At 43.9% G+C, this 20271-nt stretch overlaps 1 protein-coding gene across 1 annotated transcript; it reads left to right on the forward strand.

The window, feature by feature from the left end:
* The first annotated feature begins 1849 nt into the window (after positions 1-1849).
* On the forward strand, positions 1850-19853 carry LOC110297820 (uncharacterized). The gene is made up of 7 exons (XM_085841991.1): positions 1850-1948; positions 2119-2178; positions 3712-3965; positions 6069-6121; positions 7028-7154; positions 9032-9130; positions 15915-19853. Exons 4-7 carry the CDS (start codon positions 6089-6091, stop codon positions 18074-18076), a joined length of 2421 nt encoding a protein of 806 aa, XP_085698117.1. The 5' UTR covers positions 1850-1948; positions 2119-2178; positions 3712-3965; positions 6069-6088; the 3' UTR covers positions 18077-19853.
* The last annotated feature ends 418 nt before the right edge of the window (positions 19854-20271 follow it).

The raw sequence follows: 20271 nt of genomic DNA on the forward strand, positions 1-20271 counted from the left end.
AGGAACAAGCAGAAGACTGCATTTTGGAAACTTTACAAACAACAGAACATAGGTTAATTTAGGGAGGTCAAGAAAGGCAAGGTTTGTAAACGTAAAATGGAGGTCAAAGAAGTTGTTTTGAAACATCATTGCCTCCAAGAATGAATAACAAAATGACATCAGTCTATACTTAAAGAGAAACTTAACCAACAGATGTACTCACAGAAGTCATTTTTTTGTGTGTAGAGTAAAAAATTGGCCTTGTACACAAGTATGGTCTTCGAAGGAGAATAGGGACCATTTCTGCTACACGTGTGTAAATGAAAGCAGTAACCTCAACGCGTCTGGATTTCATTACATTTTAACTGTCTCCATTTTGAAATGTTCTCTAATTCAACTATGCACTATTGCTTTTCTCTGTCTGTTCTGTTCATTATTGAGGTGATGGTGGGTTTGGCTGTCATTCTTTTCTTTTTCTTTTCTTTTCTTTCTTTCTTTCTTTCTTTTTTCTTTCTCTCTCTCTCTTTCTTTCTTTCTTTCTTTTAAAGATTTATTTATTATTGTATGTAACTACATTGTAGCTGTCTTCAGACACACCATAAGAGGGCGTCAGATCTCATTAGGGATGGTTGTGAGCTACGATGTGGTTGCTGGGATTTGAACTCAGGACCTTCGGAAGAGCAGTCTGTGCTCTTAACCACTGAGCCATCTCTCCAGTCCTCACAGCTTGATCTTTCCTCCCCCCCTTCTTTTTTTATTTATTAGATATTTTCTTTATTTACATTTCAAATGCTATCCCGAAAGTTCCCTATACCCTCCCCCCGCCCTCCTCCCCTACCCACCCACACCTACTTCTTGGCCCTGGCGTTCCCCTGTACTGGGGCATATAAAGCCTCTCTTCCCAATGATGGCCGACTAGGCCATTTTCTGGCTGTCATTCTTATTACTACCTTATTACTTACCAGGCTTTTCCCCTGCTTCGTGCCTGAAGCTGCGCTATTAGTACTTTTAGTTTACTTTAGTCTTTAGGGAGGGTTTCACTCTATACTTGTAGCTGGCTTCAGTCTCACGGATGCAGCGAGCTGTGCCTCCCCTTTGCTGGGATAAAAGGCATGTCTTACCACGCGCAGACATGTTTATTATACTTGAGGCCTTGGCCTCTTTATTTACACTGGCAATGTTGTGTCCCCAGTCTGTCTCGATTATCAAATCAACTTGAGTCTTCATTATTGTGAAGACGGCCACTCTTAATCTTCTAGAGTCCTGAACTTCAACATATTTTCTGTAGTTAATACTCGGTTGAGTCTGACTTGTTTTCAAATCCTCCTTGTTTTCATCCTCCAACGTGAGGTAAATTACTGTCTAACTGACACGGCTCAGTTGACACCTTCTGATGTGGTCCTCACTCGCCGTTTTCTATCTAGGTAACAGGGACCCTGAACTCAGGGAGGGTCCAGAACACCTGGCTGTCGGAAATCGCTGATGTAAACTATCCACGTTTAACATCAACAATTCTTTAGCTCAGTCTTTCCAAATTTACTATAGTCCCTAGCAAGTCACAGCGAGGTAGAATCCCACTCAGTGGGACTCAAGTCATTTATATCCCATTCTGATCTTATTTCCTGTTCTGCTTGTCAGTCCGCTCCAGGGGAGAGAAAAATCAGTGGCGCGCAGAAGCGGAAGTACCTTTTGAGCACCACAAGGGAGCTTTTAAGGCTGTGCCTTTTTGGAAAAATCCCTGACTCCACCCGGCGCAGCTCCAAGGTGGGCTGGTCCCAGTAGCATGCTCCGTTCGTCCTGAACCTGTGAGCTCTGGGCTTCCGGGAGTTCCGCCGCAAGGACTGCATTTCCCAGGGTCCACCGCGCCGGAAGTAACGGATCGAATTCCGGTGTCGTGCATTGCTCCCGTGAAAAGTCAGGTTTTTCTCGTAGGTGGAAGAAATCGCTCTATGGCCTACGTCCTTACAGAGTAAGATCGGAACCAGCAGGCTGGGTGTGGGTGTGGGGTGGATGTTGATATTTGTGTGAGTGTGTAGGGACGGTGATGTGTGTGTCTGTTTGTATGTATACGCACCTTGAGCTCTCTGCATCACCTGTGTCACTATGCTTGTAGCTTTCTGCTCCTGCTTTCTCTTGCAGGCACAGGGGCTGAAGCAAGGAATGGTCAGGTGCAGAGTCTGAAGGGAAGCTTCCTTTGAGGTAAGTGAGCATCTGAGGCCGGAAGTGCCTCCGAGGGTTCCCTGGGGGCGGAGGCGGGGACAGCTACTTGATAAGTTCCCTAGGTTTCCCTGAGCTGTAGCAATGCGAGTGTTGTGGGAAGGGAGGGAAAGTGCTCAATAAGGATGCTCTCAGATCTAGTTTGGGATCTCAGGCTTCCTTGGGCTCCCCACAGGCTCCCCATTTCGGCCATTATTCCAAAGGAGGGCTGGAGAAGCATGAGATCTTTATTGCTACTCAGCTAAGACTAAAGGGCGAAGTTTGTGCCTTCTCTCCGTGTGAGAAATGAGGCTTTAGGTTTAGACTATAGAATTGTCAGTAAATGAAGGAGTAACAGACCAACTGATAGCTCCAACTTTGTGGCCCTTACGTTGTTCGTTCTCCTCCCAATTAGTATCCTCACTATTGTTTCAGTAATCCTTGCCATCTCTCAATAGTCAGACTTTTTCCCTAGACTTTATAGATAAGAATCTCCAGAGGTTAACGTTAGGAATCTCAAACACAAACCAATTCCTACCCATGGCATCACATAGCAGATGGACTTTGATCTTTATAGACCTTCCGTTCAAAGCAGGGGGACTTCAGGGCTGCTGGTGCTGCTTGTATTTAATGCTAAATACTGGCTCCCAAGATCTGGTTGCTCCCCCCACCCCTCGCCATGAGCAGATCCTCACATATTCCAAGTGATGCTATGTGAACTTTGCTCCCCAGTTTAAAACCTGAGTTGAAATAAAACTAGCTACAGCCAGTTCCTGAGAGGACTAGAGAGAGGTAGAGTTTGAGTAACTGGGCTGTGGGTCTCAAGTAGGCACCACCAGGGGAGGAGAGAGAACAGAGGCGGAGCACAGGGGAGGAAAAGACTAGAGAACAGGCAGTCTCCAAGAGCTGGACCAACAGTTCCTGCCAGAGTGATATGCCTCCTGGGGACACCAGACAGCTGGAGCAGAAGTAGCCCTGGAAGTTTGAAACAGCAAGGATTTGGGAAGTGCAGTTGAACCAGTAGCCAGACTGTCATTTAGAGATATAGATTAGGGTCATCCCGCAGTAATTGCACAGAACCTAATAAATAAATATCGTAGTTTGAGTCTCATTCACTTAAGGTTAGATGGGGATGTGTTTAATAGGTATTCTCTGCAGGGGAAAATGTAGGTCGTAGACGATTTCTGTTCACTCTTGAGAACTTTGGGAGTGGAAAAGTGATAGCACTGAATTTGGCATCTTTGAGAGCTAGTGATTTTCTGACTGTGTGAGTGTGTGTGTGTGTGTGTGTGTGTGTGTGTGTGTGTGTGGAATGGGTAATGGCCCGATCCAGATGAGCAATGCTGTGGTTGATCGTGGGGTGTGGATCTGTGGTATCGGGTTAGAGTCTTGGTTCTGTCCCCTCAGGCTCTCCAGGCCTGTCGTGAACCTTAGGATGCCTGTGGTGAAGCCTGTTAGTGCAGTGCCACCATATCCTAAGGGCCTGGTGTGCTTTAGTTGTTCTCTGTGAGGCCATCTTGGGTTCATTCCCCTCAGGGTTCTGCAGGACAAGGGAGTGTGAGAAACAATGCGATAGCTGGTGGATGTTCAAGAAAGCGACCCAAAAAGAAAAGCTAGGCTTTAATCTCGGAATTTGGGGGGCAGAAGCAGGAGATCTCTGTGACTTCCATAGCAGTGTGATCCACAATGACGAGCTCTGGGCTGGCTGGACTACATGGTGACACCTTGTCTCAAGACAACGAGAACACAAACTGTGTATTAATGTAACGCAGAACTTTCTAAATTTTCAGGTGAGTTGTGTGTATTGTGTACAGGGTGATAATTTGGAGACTGTGTGTGCATCAGAATGACTAAAGTACCATTTGTGTAATGAGTGTACTTCCTGTCTATGCTCCTGAGTCTTTACAAACTGTTAATCACAGTCACCATGTCTCATGGTGCATCTCTGGACTTGTGCTGCGTAGCTAAAGTGTTGTCAGTCTATATATGATCAGCATCTTCCCAACTCTTCCTTATGGAAGAGTTGTCTTTGTCGTCTCTCCCACAACCACAGTGCGGCACATCCAGCCTCTGCCATTCAAACCCCATGGTCCAGCGTTTCATGGTTCCAATGACGCCAGGGTCTGATCCCACGTGAGTGAGGTTGTGGGTATTTGTCTTTTTCTCTAAAGATTAACTCTTTATGTTCTTCCTGAAACGCATGTACATGTGTGGAGTTGTGTGTCCATGAGCACAGGTGGTCTAGGGGCCTGAGGTACAGGATCCCCTGCAGCTTGAGTTCCAGGCATTGTAGCTGTCAGGAGGCTGAACTCCTCTGGAAAAGCCTTAGCGGCTTAGCGCTCAGCCCCTGAGCCATCCCCTGCCCCCGCGCTTGCCTTTCTCTTTAGCGTATTGCACGTGTTATTCTCCATGTGCATCCATCCACATTGTAGTAAATGGTTCACTGTGTGTGAGCCCCATCCTCCATGTGCTTGGTCCATTTGTCTGTTGGTGGGGTCGCGTATCACTGCTATGGAAATGATGCTGGAATGAAAGTGAGGGTGTGACTATCTCTTGGAAGTGTATAAAATGTACAAAAGTTATAAATAGCATAGAATGTAGTCTGCCAACCTGGCTCAGTGGATGCAGTGCCTGCAAGCATGGAACTGTGCAGTGCCAGATGCATGTCTGCAGTGCCAGCCCTCCTATGGCAAGAAGTGGGGTAGAGACAAGAGAATCCCTGGCAGGCTGGCTAGCCTGGTGTATGCAGAGGGAGAAGGGAAGGAAGGATAAAGATAGAAGGAAAATTTGTCTGTAGACTTTCTGGGGATATGAAAATGTAAAATTTTATAAGATGATCAGATGTGTACTTGAGAGGAGAAGGAGGAAGGAACATTAGGTGTTCAAGGCCAGCATGGTATACAGGAGACTGTCTCAAAAACAGATGGACAGTCCAGAGTGGATTGAACCAAGGCTTAGGCCTGGAGCACTGGGTCCCCATTTGGTGATGGCTGCTCCCTGGTGCAGCATCTTAGGGAGGTCTGAGGGTTGTGTGTGCTGCTCAGAGCTTGTGAGTAGAGGGTCAGTGCTGCTGAGTGTAGCACAGAGCACAAGATGGTCCTCACACAGCCCAAGAAAGAACAGTTGTGTCAGCCGTGCGGAGGTTGAGAAACTCAGTTCTAGGATCAAAACACTTATGATGCCCACACCAAATTTAGTATTATTTTCTTCAAAATATCTCATATTATGGAAAGAGGGAAACATATACTCACCTCCTGTGACAGGATGTTTTATAGCTAATTATCTCCATAAAGGATCATGGCTTAATTGAGACGACATAAGTGTTATCATAGATGAGGGAAGGTTCTCAGGAGAGTGGTCCATGGTGCACAGTGCCATTCACTAACAGTGGGCACAGAATGCTGGACCCTGCCTGAGCACTGCAGCTGCAGCCCCTCCAGCCTCGCTGTGCTTCAGCCCTGAGTTTACACAGGAGGGGCCACCTGGATGCTGTGAGCCCCTGTGAGCCTTGATAGGTGGGGTTCCAGTAGGAAGATCTGAGATCTGCTCACAGTAGGAGGAGCGGACCAGGTGCAGGGCGAGCTGGATCTCAGGGTGGAAGATGGGATCCCTTCTGCTGGCCTCTTCTGGAGGAAGTTCAAGGCAGACATGTTTGTGCCCTGCACTCCCACACTGCCCCCTTGGCAGTGGGTTGTCTGGGTTAGGAGGGGATCAGCTTTGTGTAGACTCCTGTGTGCTTCCAATTTGTGTGTGGGAGGCTGTGAGCAGTGTGTGGGGGAGAGAGTGAGTGGGGAGGCTTGAGAAATAAGTGTAGTCGATGACATCACAGTGACAGAAGTCAGCCTGGGAACATCAAGTCACAATGCAGTGATGGCTTTCTTTTTGTCCCCCAGGACAGGAAGCCTGAAGAAGAATGGCCAGCTCTAATAGTCAGGACATGGTCTGTGTAAGTTGTTTTTCTCTTTTTGACCTAGGGTGACTTCAGGTTAGGTGACTCCTTCTTGTCTTTCCCTCTTGAAGCTTCCCAAGGATCCGGAATCCCCCAGCCCAGTCTGCCCCTTTCCAGTGAGGGCTGGCAGGTCTGAGCACTTCCTGTCTGTGCCTCTTCCCAGCTGGCACTGGGGTTGTCTTTGAATGCATTCCTCCACACGTGCTCTCTGCTTGGTCTGTGCTCAGGGAGGACTGTCCCTGCAGTGGAGGTGCCAGTCCCACAGGGAACAGGCTTTAGGGGCTTCAAAACTTTAAGGTGATGGTCTCATTTGACTGCACCAAGAAACCTGACTGACATCTGAGGTGTTGTCAGACTGATGACCCAGAGTGTGAGAATGAGTATTCCCTGTGCATGTGTGTGACAAGGTGACCTCCCTGAGGAGGCTTTAGAAGAGAGTTGAGGTATCAGAGAGAAAGATCATTTAGGCTGTGATAGGGAGCTGATTGTAGTCTCCAGAGTTGGGGAAGACCTGAGATACACTGATCCCTGGAAAGATTAAACATAATATGCACATAATGTGGACTCTTACATAGTGTATAAAATCATTCTCATGACAAAAAGTCTTAATGACATCATGTGATAGCATAATAAACTCAAGGACTCACAGCATTTCTTGTGTGTTTTACCCTGATCCCAGGTGACATTTCCCTTCTGTGGGTATAACCTGAGGGATGTGGGTGGAGTGGAGAGGCACAGCTATTGGCTATGTAGGTGGGCACAGTCGTCGTTTATGGAGGGTTCCTGCAGTCAGGTGCCTTGAGCATTTCCTTATGGCTCCCTTCCCACACTTGAGTCCGTTCCCTTCTGGTTTCCATCTTGAAAGCTTCCCCAGTTTCACTCTCCTTGTGTTTGCTCTTTCAGGGGTCAGTGACATTTAAGGATGTGGCTGTTGACTTCTCTCAGGAGGAGTGGGCCTGCCTGGATGCTACTCAGAAGGTCTTATACAGGGACATGATGTTGGAGACCTACAGCAACCTGGTCGCAGTGGGTAAGCCTGTGCCCCATGAATGGGGGATGTGTCCTCTACACTGTGGGCTTTCCTCACTCTGAATTAAAGGACAGTGCCATCTTTCCAGTGGTAGCTGAAGCTGGGATGGAGACCAATTCCTGTCATTGCTTCTCTGAGAAGGCTGAGGCAGGAAGAATGTTGTGAGTGCAACATCACCATCAGATACATCCTGAGTTCGAGGCTAGCCTAGTCTGCAGGGTGAGGCCTTGTTTCAAAAAAAACCAAACCAAAATAAATAAATAAATAAAATAAATAAAGAGATAAATTCATAAAGAGAATCTTGGGCTAGAGAGATAGCTTGGCAGTTAAGAGAACCAGCTATTCTTGTAGATGATCCAGGTTCAATTCCCAGCACCACAGAGGGCTCACAACCAGGTGTAGCTCCAGGACTTTGATGCCCTCGTGCCCCCATGGGTACCATGCTTGTACATGGCGCTCAGCAATACATACACATAAAGTAATTTTTTTATCCCATAGAAAGCATGTGAGATTTATTGGATTGAAAATAGGAGCCTCATGAATTGCCTGCTTGCCCACCCCTTGTTGGTCCTCTCAGTGAGCTCTAGGTTCAGTGAGAGACCCTGCCTCAGATACAGAAGTGAAAAGCAGTCAATGAACACACCTAATACACTGGTCTCTGGCCTGGATATGCATGTACATGTGTGCACAGACCCTCATGAGCACATACATCCCCCTTACATGCATAACTAAATGAAAGAGTCAATCTTACTCATTAGTGAATCTATAGAGTTTACTCAAAAACAGAAGTGGACACATTCTGTTTCCTTCAGCGAACACTTCCTTTACCTGCTTTGTAGTGGAAATTCTCGGATTTGAAGTTTGCTTTTCATTGACCAAATCTGAAGAATGAGGTGTAAATTTTAACAAAAGGCAATATAAATAACAATAACGAGAATAATTTTTATGGCTGTGAATGTAAGTCAGGTGTAGAACACTTCCCCAGGATGCTCAAGGCCCTAGTCCCATCCCCCGCGTTAACTAAATAAATACATGGAAGTGTAAAAAATAATGATTTTATATTAGCGTAGGTCAGACAATCTTTAAAGTACTTGTGATAGTATTTAATCTTAGTATCAACTCTATCAAATAGAAAACATTAATTCAATTATTATCATTACTACTACTACTAATTTCGTGTTTTTGAGGCCAGGTCTCCCGCAGGACAGACCATCTGTGGACTTGCTGTGTTGTGACCATTTGTGTGTGTGCCGCCATGCTTAGTTTTCAGGTGGAAAGTTGAGCATAGAATCTTGTGGGACTTGCCTAAATGAATGTCATTATTAGTGAGCTGCAGAGATGGGATTTGTACTAGACAGTATAGCTTAAGCGTTCCTGTTCTCACTACTCAATTATATTTTTGTTTTTAAGTGACAAGCCCCTGTCTGCATTTAAAGGAGATTAAAACTAATCTTAAGCAGCTGAATTCTTACCCAGGTTGCTTTTTCTTCTCTCAATTCTTTTCCTCAGCATTATTTTGGCTTTTAGAAGCTTTTGATCTGTTTTTCCAAGATAAGAATCTTGCTATACAGGGTAAATGGCTTGGCTCATTTCCCCCATGCAGGCCTCACAAAGCATGATCCACTGTGCCCAGCTGTATAGGCCTTTATAATAAATGTGTATTCTTAAAATCTACACAAACAGGGCATAGTGGCACACACCTTCAGTCCCAGCATTTGGGAGGCAGAGGCAAGCAGATCAAGTAAATTCAAGGCCAGGCTGATGTAATATGTTCTCTACATCCTGGGATTATTAAAAGAGACCCAGTCCCAATGAATGAATGAATGAATGAATGAATGAAAATCTACACACTGAGCCATCTCTTTCTTTCTTTTAAGTGGGAAGTTGCATTTCTAAGCCAGATCTGATCGTCTTACTAGAGCAGGAGAAAGAGCCCTGGATGGCTGTGAAGGAAGAAACAGACAGGCCGAGCCCAGGTGAGTAAGAGTGAAGTGTTTCATTATTGGTTGTGTGTGCACACACGTGTGCAGGTATCCTAAGAGGCCCTAGAGAGGGTCAGCTCCCTGGGGCTGGAGTTATAGGGGCTGCTGGGTCTCTAACCCAGGGCGTCGGGCAGAGCTCTTAGAGTTCTTGACCACTGAACCAAAGCCAAGACAGTTTCAGCACCAGTGAAAGCTGTAACGCAGGGAGGGGCACCAAATGTGTTTGAATTCTGTGTCTTCATGGTCACTGTAGTCACGGTGTGATGGTGGCTCCTCCCTGCAGCACTGGGGAGGTGGCAAAGGCAGATCCCTTGGGCTTGCTGGCAAGTCAGCTCCAGGCAGATGAGAGACCCTGACTCACAAAGCACAGAATGACAAGTAGAGAAACATCTGAGTGCATACATCACACAGCCTTCTACCTAGGTTGGCAGGGAGCTGTGATGGTTTTCTTGGTTGACAAATTGACTAGGAACTAACTAAAATCCAAGCATCTCAGTACACCTATGAGAGATTTTTGTTAAGTAAGTATCTAAAGTAGGAAGACCCACCTTTAACCCACATCTTTTGAGATGGGAAGACCCATCTTACATCTGGGCCACACCTTCTGGTGCAGCCTGGGAAAAGGATGTGAAGGAAGCTCTGCTCTTTGTCTGCTTCCCTTACTCTGGTGTCAAGTCCAGTCTATTTGGGAGTCTGCATGGTTCTTGTACCTTAGTAGGCATCTTATTCATTAGAGTAGGGAGATTTTCTTCTATGATTTTGTTGAAAATATTTCTTTTATCCTTGAACTGGGCTGCTGCTCCTCCTCCTTCGATTTGCACAGGAGTTTTTTTAGATTTACCATTTTATTTGTGACAGGTATTTATTTCTTTTATTGTGTCTTCAATGTGTAGCTTTAGATTTTTTTCAAAACCTATTTTAATTCTAGTTCTTTAATGCTTTCAACCTCCCTTATAGCCCACCACCCACCAGAGGTAGTAGAAAAGAAAGGTTAATAGAAAACAGGAGTTGTGGATCTGTTTAGAAATAATTCTTTGGGGTGATTCCCATCTTTATTGTTAGTAGTCCAGTTCACTAGCAAAACACCAAACATGAATCTGTAGCAGCAGCTCAGGCCAGAAGAAACTCTAAGGCTGTGGCACAAGCCCACAGAAGCAGCAAGAAGCAGCTTGGATTCCAGAAGGACTTTGGTGCATTTCTCTCTGCAAAATCATGACAAGCAAAGATCAGCAAAGAAAGCAAGGCGAATCAATGCAAGAGCATCATCAGCGAAGACCAGTGTCAGGAAAGACCAACAAAGACTAGTGAGGAGTTGCAAGGCGAACCAATGCAAAGGCGTTGTCCACTGTCTGTTGGGTTATTCTTATACCCTTCCAAACATCACAAGCATCTGCCCCTGCAAAACATCACATGCCCTTTCACCAGAGAGTTTCCAGAAAACCACCATATGCCTATTCTCAGCAAAACATCTTCTCATAAGACAGCTTCCAGAAAAACATTACATGACACAACTAAGTCTCCAGCAATTTCCACTTCATTAGTGTCTGAGATTTTTCTTCTACCTCTCATATTCCGTTGGTTACTCTTGCTTCTGAGGGTCCTGTTTGAGTTTGTAAGCTTTTTGTTTCCAGATGTTTCTCAGTTTTAGCTTTCTTTATTGATTCTATTTGTGCTTTCAGGTCTTGAACTATTTCATTCATTTCCTTCCACTGTTTGTGTTTTAATAGATTGCTTTAAAGGATATTGTCCTCTTTAATGACTTGTATCATATTTTAAAAGGCTATTTAAATATTTTTCTTGCACTTTAGCAATGTTGTAATAATACTCAGGGACTGCTGTGGTACAGTTGCTGGGCTCTGGTGCACACATATTATCCTAGCTTTTATTATGGTTTTGTACTGAATTTTAGGCATCTGTATTTGTGAAGTGCTTATATCTGATCTTGTCTTTGTTGGCTGGTTTTTTTGTTATTTGGTTTCTATTGCCCTTTCTGGTTCTTAGGAGAGTGTGGTAGCTATGTATTACTTGGAAGGAAATTCTTGTGGAATCCTGATGGGTATAGACACTGAGAATTCCAGGTAAAATGTGTTCCTAGGTAATGGGAGCTGACACTTAGGAATGGGGATGGGCTAGGAGGGGTGTGTCCAGGGATTGTGGTGATTTGAATATGTTTGGCCCAGTGAATGGTACTATTAGGAGGTGTAGCCTTGTTGGAGGAAGTGTGACACTTTGGGGGTGGGCAATGAGACCCTCTTCCTAACCACTTGGGAGCCAGTCTTCTCCTAGCAGCCTTCAGAAAAAGAAATAGAACCCTCAGCTCCTCTTGCACCATGCCTGTTTGGATGCTGCCATCCTTCCATCTTGATGATACTGGCTTGAACCTGTAAGTCAGCCCCAATTAAATATCCTAGAAGAGTTGTCTTGGTTATGGTGTCTCTTCACAGCAGTAAAACTTTACAAAGACAGAAGTTGGTACCAGAGACTAGCATATTGCTGTGATAGCCTGCCCATGCTTTTGTTTGGAATAATGTAGATCTTAAGACTTTGGACTGGGAAAGCAGTGGAGTCCTCTCAATGGGGCTTAGTAGGCTATCCTAGTAGGAACATGGAAGACTTTGTTGCTGAGAATGATTTTGAACTGTGCAGATCTGGCCCAAAAGGTTTCAGTGGAGAAGAATTTCAGCGTGTGGCCTAGAGACTGTTTTTGTGGTATTTTGGTGAAGAAGGTGGCTGCTTTTTGCCATTGTCCAAAGAGTTTGCCTGAGGCTAAGCTGAAGAGATTTTGATTAATTGCTTTGAAAAAGGAAGTCTCAAAACAGCGTGGTATAAATATTGTTTTGTGGTTACTACAGTTCAGTCTTATGAAGAGTGTTTTAATGAAAAAGAACAAACTGGGAAAGGAAAAATGGAAAATATATGGTTCAAATATTAAAGGGGCACTAGGAAGTAGAATGGAGCTGAATCCTATGTTCTAGGAAATAACAGATTAAGGCAGTGGGACTTTAGGGCAAGATCCCACCCAGCTAAATTTAGGTCAAGGCATGGTGGTACACACCTTTAATCCCAGGAGCCAGAACCATGCAGATCTCTGAGCTCAAGGCCAATCTACAGAGCAAGTTCCAGGACAGCCAAGCTTAGGCAAGTGAGGGATTTGAAAATCAGAAAACTGGTAAAAGAATAAGGGGCCATGTTCCACCTCTGGAAGCAACAGAACTCAGCAGCTTTGGCCTTGTGGCTCTGGCTTTAGAGTCCAGAATAGAAGGAAGTACTGGGACAATTTATCTTAGTTAGCTGGAGCTAAGAAATTATCAGTGATTAAGAAGAAACCAGTAGCACTGAGGTGAAAATGGCTGGAAGTGTTTTCTGAGAGCACAAAGAAGCTGTGTTCCAGGGATAACCAAGGTTGTACCTCATACTGCAGCTGGACTTGGTAATGTATAAGAATCAGGTTTTGAAGGCATGAAAGGGTCATGGAGAACAGCTGAGACTTGGCACTGTGAGAGGCCAGGGAAGGCCATTGGTGAAGGGGCAGCTTCAGATGCAGGTGATGACCAGGACTGAAGAGGTTATGCAAAGAAGTTGAGACTTGACACCATGACGGGAGCTTATGAGAGGCTATTGGTGAAGCCTCATTACAGTTGAAGACCCCAATATATTGGAGATGTCAGTACCTCGGCATGATCGCTAAGAACAGCAGCAGCAGTGGAGTGGTGTCAACCAGAACCTAGATAGAATGCTACAGAGGAAAGAGGTAGAGACATGACCCAAGCCCTTTGGAGGAGCCCAGAAGATCATTTGTTGATCCCAGACATCGGAACAAAAAGCTGCAAAGTTGAAGTTGCCTTGGAGACCCCAGGATGTTTAAGATGCCAAGACTGTGGGCTATCTGCTGAGGAAAGCTTCTAACAGGGAATGGAACCAGCCCAGGAGGAAGAACTTTGTTGCAGTCAACAAAGATGAAAAAGGAGTTGGAGATCTGAAGATTGCTTTTGATATCAGATATGGAGATGTAGAGTTTGGAGTTTTCCCAGCTGTTTTTTTGTCTTGATTTGGGGATTATGGTTAAGTGATTGGATGAATCTCAGAAGAGACTTTGAACTTTGGACGTTTAACACTGTTGAGACTGCTATAGACTATGGGGACTTTGGAATTGGACTAAATGAATTTATTATGCTATGTCTAGGTATGCTCCCCATAGACTCAGATGTTTGAACAAATCTATAGGGGACAGGGAGTGGAATGTGGTGGTTTGAATATGCTTGGCCCAGGGAATGCCACTATTAGGTGGTGTAGCCTTGTTGGAGGAAGTGGGTCACTGTGGGGGTTGGCAGTGAGACCTTACTGCTAACCACGTGGGAGCCACTCTTCTAGAGGCCTTCAGATGAAGATGTAGAACTCTCAGCTACTCCTGCACCATGCTTGTCTGAACTTTGCCATGCTCCCACCTTGGTGATAATGGACTGAACCTCTGAACCTGTAAGGCAGCTCCAATTAAATGTTATCCTATAAGAGTTGCCTTGGTCATGGTATTTGTTCACAGCAGTAAAACCCTAACAAAGCAGGGATCCATAAGAAGGAGGAAAGCAGGTCTTCCACTAGAATCTGCTTATTCCCTGGAAATGGGAACAGAGTGAGAAGAGGCCAAAGTAGGTGGTCTCCTACAGAACTGGAGATGAGCCCGGGGATTGGACTTGGAGGAATGGAGGGAGAGGTGAAGATGTGCAGTTAGTCTGTCTGTTTCCCTGACCAGAGTAGTCTTTGAGTTTCCAGGGAAGGCCTGATGGAGTTGGGGGCTGGGATAAAGCAGTTAATATAGAGAAGGAAGTTAGTCGGTATACATCTGTGCTAAGAAAGTATACCACAGGAGCTGGAGAGATGGCTCAGTGGTTAAGAGCACTGACTATTCTTCCAGAGGTCCTGAGTTCAAATCCCAGCAACCACACAGTGCTTCACAACGATCTATAATGAGATTGGATGCCCTCTTCTGGTGTGTCTGAAAACAGCTACAGTGTACTTAAATATAATAAATACATCTTTAAAAAAAAGAAAGAAAGGAAGAAAGAAAGAAAGAAAGTATTGCACACAACTGATCTAGTGTAAGAGTTTCATTGGGGGTTGGGGGTATAGTGTGATTTCTCTTGTGTTCCTGGCCCTTTAAAAGGTCAACTGGACTTTTTTACGAATTCTTAACCATTAGTACTGCTTGACCTTCAGTGCAGGATATAAAAAGCCAGCAGAGGCTGAGAAAGGAGATTGAGCAGAGTGAGAGGAGAAAGCAATTGGGACAGAAGATATTGTTAGGAGACAGGTGAGTCAGGAGAAGCTGAGGTGAGCAGATGGGCTAGAACAGTTGTTATAGTTTGGAGCTGCTAGTATTGGAAAAACTGCTAGAAGGGACTGTGTTTAAAGCTCATTGTTGGGGGTCTGAGGGAGATACAGTTGGGAAAAACGTTTGAATGGGCTTGGCTGAAAACTTGGAACAATGGATGGGAAATAAATTAGATCCAAGGATCTCTCTCTCTTTTTCTCTCTCTTCCCACTCTATCCTCCTTTCTCTCCTATTTAGGGTTAAGGGATGGGACCTGGGGAATAAGGGGTCAGAAGAAAAAAAGAACCGCACAGAGTAGCAAAGACCAGCTCCAAGGGTGAAATTGAAAGGCTGTCTCGGTGGGAGCATGAGAGAGAGATAGAGACAGAGACTGAAGAGACAGACAGACAGACAGACAGAGAGAGAGAGATAGAGAGAGAGAGGCAGAAAGAAGAACAGAGAAAAGAAGTCAGAGATTGAGAGAGAAAGACAGACTAGGAGAGAGAGCTAGGGTTGCTGGGACCTGGATAGCTGTGGTAATGACATAAGCTGCTGCTGCTAGCATCCTGAGGGCAGGCTGGTGGAACTGTCTGATGGCTGACAGTGTGTATTTCAAGTAGAATGCAAATGAACACATTAGGTCATTCCAGTACATCTCATTAAGCAAACAAATATAGACAGACTTTTGGCTACTTTATGGGTTTCTTTTTCTACCACTGTCCTCTACCCTTACTTATTCCACCCTCCTAAACCCCCAACACTGGGTAGGACAGAAAGAAGGCTTGAGTGGAAAGGAGGTGTCGATATTGTTAAGACTACGTCCTGCTGATTAGGGGTGTTAAATTTCTTGGAACAAATTTGTTCTTCAGCGTCACAATGTCTAATTTCTTCTTCTCATCTCTTTGTATGTGACCACTTGACAAACCTCATCAACAGCATCCAGCATATACCCTCTCAAAAGGTCCCAGAATTCCAAACATCAGACACTTGCGAAAACTGTCTGCAACTGGAAAAAACAAGCCCCTGCTAGAGTACAAGGCAAATCATAGACATCTCCTGTGGATGTCCATTCCCATAGCCACGCCTGGCGTTACAAACTTCTGTTGGAGGAGGTGGCCTATGCCTTTAATCCAGCACAGGGGAGGCAGGGCCAGGCACATCTACAAAATGAGTCCAGGACAACCAGGGCTGTTACGTAGGAAAAACAACAAGCAAAAAGAAAAAAAAAAAGATGCAAAAAGAAGCAAAACAAAACATATTCCCATAACATCTCTGTGTTTTTAAAGAAATCAGAATCCTTACTTTAGACAGGTCTTCCCATTTCCAACCTGTTCTACTGTAAACTATTGTCTTACATAAACTGTGTTTATTGCTGCTCTCCTTCCTCCTGTTACTTTAGTCTAGCCATTCATTTAATAGCTTTTATGTTACAGGAAAATAAAATATTCTTGCTTTTTCATTTTCTTTCAGACTTGAAGACGGATTATGATGCTGAAAATATATCTCCAGAAAATCCTATTAATAATAAAAAATTTCTCGAACAGAGCATAAAGCAATTAATAACTTTTGACCCTAAGGACTCTAGTACTAGTATTGGCCCCAACTATAGTACATTCCATGGACTACAGGATTGTCAGAGTGATGCTGGTCAACAGATAACTAACAAGGCAGAAATGCCTCCTTATACCTGCCAGACTCTTGGTCACAATACAGAAAAACCGTATGAATGTAAAGAGTGTGGGAAGTGCTTTGGTTGTAGGTCAACTCTAACTCAGCATCAAAGTATTCATACTGGAGAGAAGCCCTATGAATGTGAGGAGTGTGGGAAGGCCTTCAGACTCCCCCAACAGCTCACAAGACATCAGAAGTCTCACAGTGGTGAGAAACCTTTTGAGTGTAATGAATGTGGAAAGGCTTTTCATCTTCCTGACCTGCTTAAGTACCATAAAACCATTCATACAGGTGAAAAACCATTTGAATGCAGGGAATGTGGGAAGTCCTTCAACCGAGTCTCCAACCTTGTTGCACATAGGATTATCCATGCTGATGTGAAACCATACAAATGTAGTGAGTGTGGGAAAGCCTTTAAACGGCGCTCAAACCTCGTGCAACATCAGAAAACTCATTCTGATGAAAGACCCTTTCAGTGTAAGGACTGTGGGAAGGGCTTCATTGTTCTGGCTCAGCTCACAAGGCACCAGAACATTCACACTGGAGAGAAGTCATTTGAATGTCATGAATGTGGGAAAGCCTTCAGACTCCCCCAACAGCTCACAAGACATCAGAAGTCTCACAGTGGTGAGAAACCTTTCAAATGCAATGAATGTGGAAAGGCTTTTCATCTTCCTGACCTGCTCAAGTACCATAAAACCATTCATGCAAGTACAAAACCATTTGAATGCAGGGAATGTGGGAAGTCCTTCCATCGAATCTCTAACCTTGTTGAACATAGGCTTATTCATGCTGATGTGAAACCACACAAATGTAATGAGTGTGGGAAAGCCTTTAAACGACACAAAAGCCTCATGCAACATCAGAAAATCCATTCTGGTGAGAGACCCTTTCAGTGCCAGGAGTGTGGGAAGGCCTTCATTGTTCTGACTCATCTCACTCGGCACCAGACCATTCATACTGGAGAGAAGTCATTTGAATGTAACGAATGTGGCAAGAAATTCAGAACTGCCACACACCTTGTTATGCACCAGACTATTCATACAGGTGAGAAACCCTTTGAATGTAATGTATGTGGGAAGGCTTTTCGGCTTCAGGTATACCTTTCTGAGCACCAGAAAATTCACATTGAAGAAAAACCCTTCAAGTGTAAGCTCTGTGGGTCAGCCTTCAGACGTAAGTACCAACTTAATGAACATTACACAATTCATACTGATGAGAAACCCTATCAGTGCAAGGAATGTGGGAAATGCTTTCGTCAAAGATCAAATTTTACTGAACATCAGAGTATTCACACTGGAAACAAACCCTTTGAGTGTAAAGAATGTGGGAAGTTCTTTAGACTAAATACACTTCTCATTCGTCATCAGAAGTCTCACAGTAGTGAGAGACCTTATGAGTGTAAAGAATGTGGAAAGGCTTTTCATCTTCCCAGTGAACTTAATAACCATCACATTGTTCATACAAGTAACAGACCCTTTGAATGCAAGGTATGTGGGAAGTCCTTCAAGCGTGAATCCACTCTCATTCAACATAGTGTTATTCATGGTGGTGTGAAATCATATGAATGTAATGAGTGTGGGAAAGCTTTTATTCATCGCTCAAGCCTGTTCCACCACCGGAAAATTCATTCTGATGAGAAACCTTTTAAGTGTCAAGAGTGTGGAAAGGCCTTCGTTGTTCTGGCATACCTCACTCGGCACCAGAGCATCCACACTGGAGAGAAATCATTTGAATGTCAGCAGTGTGGGTCAGCCTTCAGATATAAGTCCCAACTCAGTAAACATCAGAGAATTCATACTGATGTGAAACTCTTTCAGTGCATGGAAGGTGGAAATGACTTTGTTCACGGAACGAACCTTGGCATTCATCAGGGAATCCATACTGGTGAGAATCCCTTTCAATGTAATGAATATGGGGAAGCTTTTAAATACCATTACCAGTTTCCTTGGACATTTTAGAATCCATATTGATAAGAATCCTTATGAATGTAGTGAATGTGGGAAGTACTTTACACATGGCAGAGATGTTAAAGTACATCAAAGCATTCACACTGGTGACAAACTCACAGGGTTAAGAACGTGGGAAGACTTAGGTGAATATGAAACTTGTTTTGACATTATACATACATTAATAAGAAGTCATGATGTAAGGAAAATGAAAGGCCTACAATAAATTCTAAGCTAGCTAGCTGTATATCAGAGAGTTTCTACTGGTGAGAAATTCTATGAATATGAGTAAGGTGGCAACATGTTAAGATATAGTTCAGCCTTCATGCACATTTGCAAGTTCACATCGGTAATCAACCCTATCGCTGTAAAGAATGTGCCAAGAGCTCTAATTGGAACTTAGATCTTCAAAATCAAGGAAGCCATGCTGGCTTCAAATACAGTGAATACAAGGAACGTGGGAACATTTATAGAATTGGCTGTTACAGCTCATCAGAGAGTCCCTGTAGGTCTGAAATCCTGTGACAGGGAAGACTCAAGAAAAGCCTTTATTGAAAATGGTGAGCTTATCCAGCCTGAGAAAAATCCATACTCTCCAGGGGGCCTGCATGTGTAGGCAAGGAGGACAAGCCAGTGGATGAAAATGTGACTGGACACCAGAGAACTCATATTGGGAAGGTTGTCACTTAAAAGAATGTGGAAACTTTAATCTGTCCTGGCAATTGGTCAACATCAAAAGAATTCATGTACTGTTGCTGCCAAGAAACCCTTTGGAATGGGTATGTGGAAAGTCGGTTGTTCAGAGAAGATACTCTGTTGCGAATGTCTTTTATTGTCAGAAATACAATGTAGTAATCACGTTCTTGATTTACTCTCATCTTGTTAGTTGTATAAACTTAATTCATCAGGAGTCACCAAGGGCTGTCAAGTACTGGGGAGCAGTCACTGCAACTGCGTTTGCCGGAGATGCTTTTTCCCCCCCATGGTTCCTGAGATGTTAGAGCAGATGTTTACTTTTTGCATAATTTGTCAATGGCCAGCACAGGACCAGCCAAAGTCATGGCAACGGGAGCTATAATAGAGAATAAAGTCCTTGACAGTATTGGTCAGTGCCCATGTTCTATAATACAGGTTTTACATAGTTCTAGTTTCATGAGCATTAGCATAACTGACATGGAAGCCTGATTGCACTGTAGATAGTTTAGGAAATCTCATGCTTTTACCCACTGCTAAATTTTAAATAACTATTCTTGTAATGGATGGTTAGGAACTTGAAAGTATTTGAATTGTGAGTCCATTTCTTAAGTATTTGTGTGGTAAAGTTTTAAAACAATCATTGATGAATAAGAACTTTCTAAAGGAGTAAAAACCATAAAAAGTTCAAAAGTTAAAATCCTATTATTTGTGTCCTCTCCACACCTGAAGATAAACTACATTTGTGATAGGACAAGAAAGTTCTTGGATCTTCAATCTCTTATTCTTGCTGAGAACATTTTAACTTCAACTAGAATTTGATTCCCTCGATGGAGAATCTGATGGTATATCCAATTCTACTGGAGGTCAAATTGCCTCTAATAATTTATTGTGACTTCTTTTTAAACCTCCCACTCCAGCTATCTGCTTATCTTCACACTATTAAACTGCCTGCTTGGGCAAAAGCTCTCCTTGCAGCTGCTGAGCAAGATAATAGGATGTGGGTCTGTACTAAATGCTTGGGATTATACTTGGGTCCCAAATACCTGAATGTACTCCGAGCTGGCTGGAATAAAGAATTTCATTTGGCTCTAAACTGTGTCTCAGTGGGCATCTCTGGTGGGCAACCTGTAACACCTTTACAAAATAGCCAGAGTGAAACTACTTATAGAAATATATATGTGCAATTTTTCATCCATGTTGAAAGCTTGGAATATTCAATACACATCTGTATCCTCACCTAGATTGAAAATTGTCAACAAGTTACAAGGTTGATCCTGTTTTTCTGTGTATATAGATTTGGGGATATACCATTAATATGTTTTAAAACTGAATATGGCAAAGCATATCTGAATCCTAGTTATTATAAAGCTGAATTAGGAGAATCAAGAGTTGGAGGCAAGGGGCTGGAGAGATGGCTCAGCAGTTAAGAGCACTGACTGCTCTTCCAGAGGTCATGAGTTCAATTCCCAGGAACCACATGGTGGCTCACAACCATCTGTAATGGGATCTGA

Source organism: Mus caroli, unplaced genomic scaffold (assembly GCF_978045245.1).
Source record: "Mus caroli unplaced genomic scaffold, Mus_caroli_1 scaffold_8, whole genome shotgun sequence".
Lineage (NCBI taxonomy): Eukaryota > Metazoa > Chordata > Mammalia > Rodentia > Muridae > Mus > Mus caroli.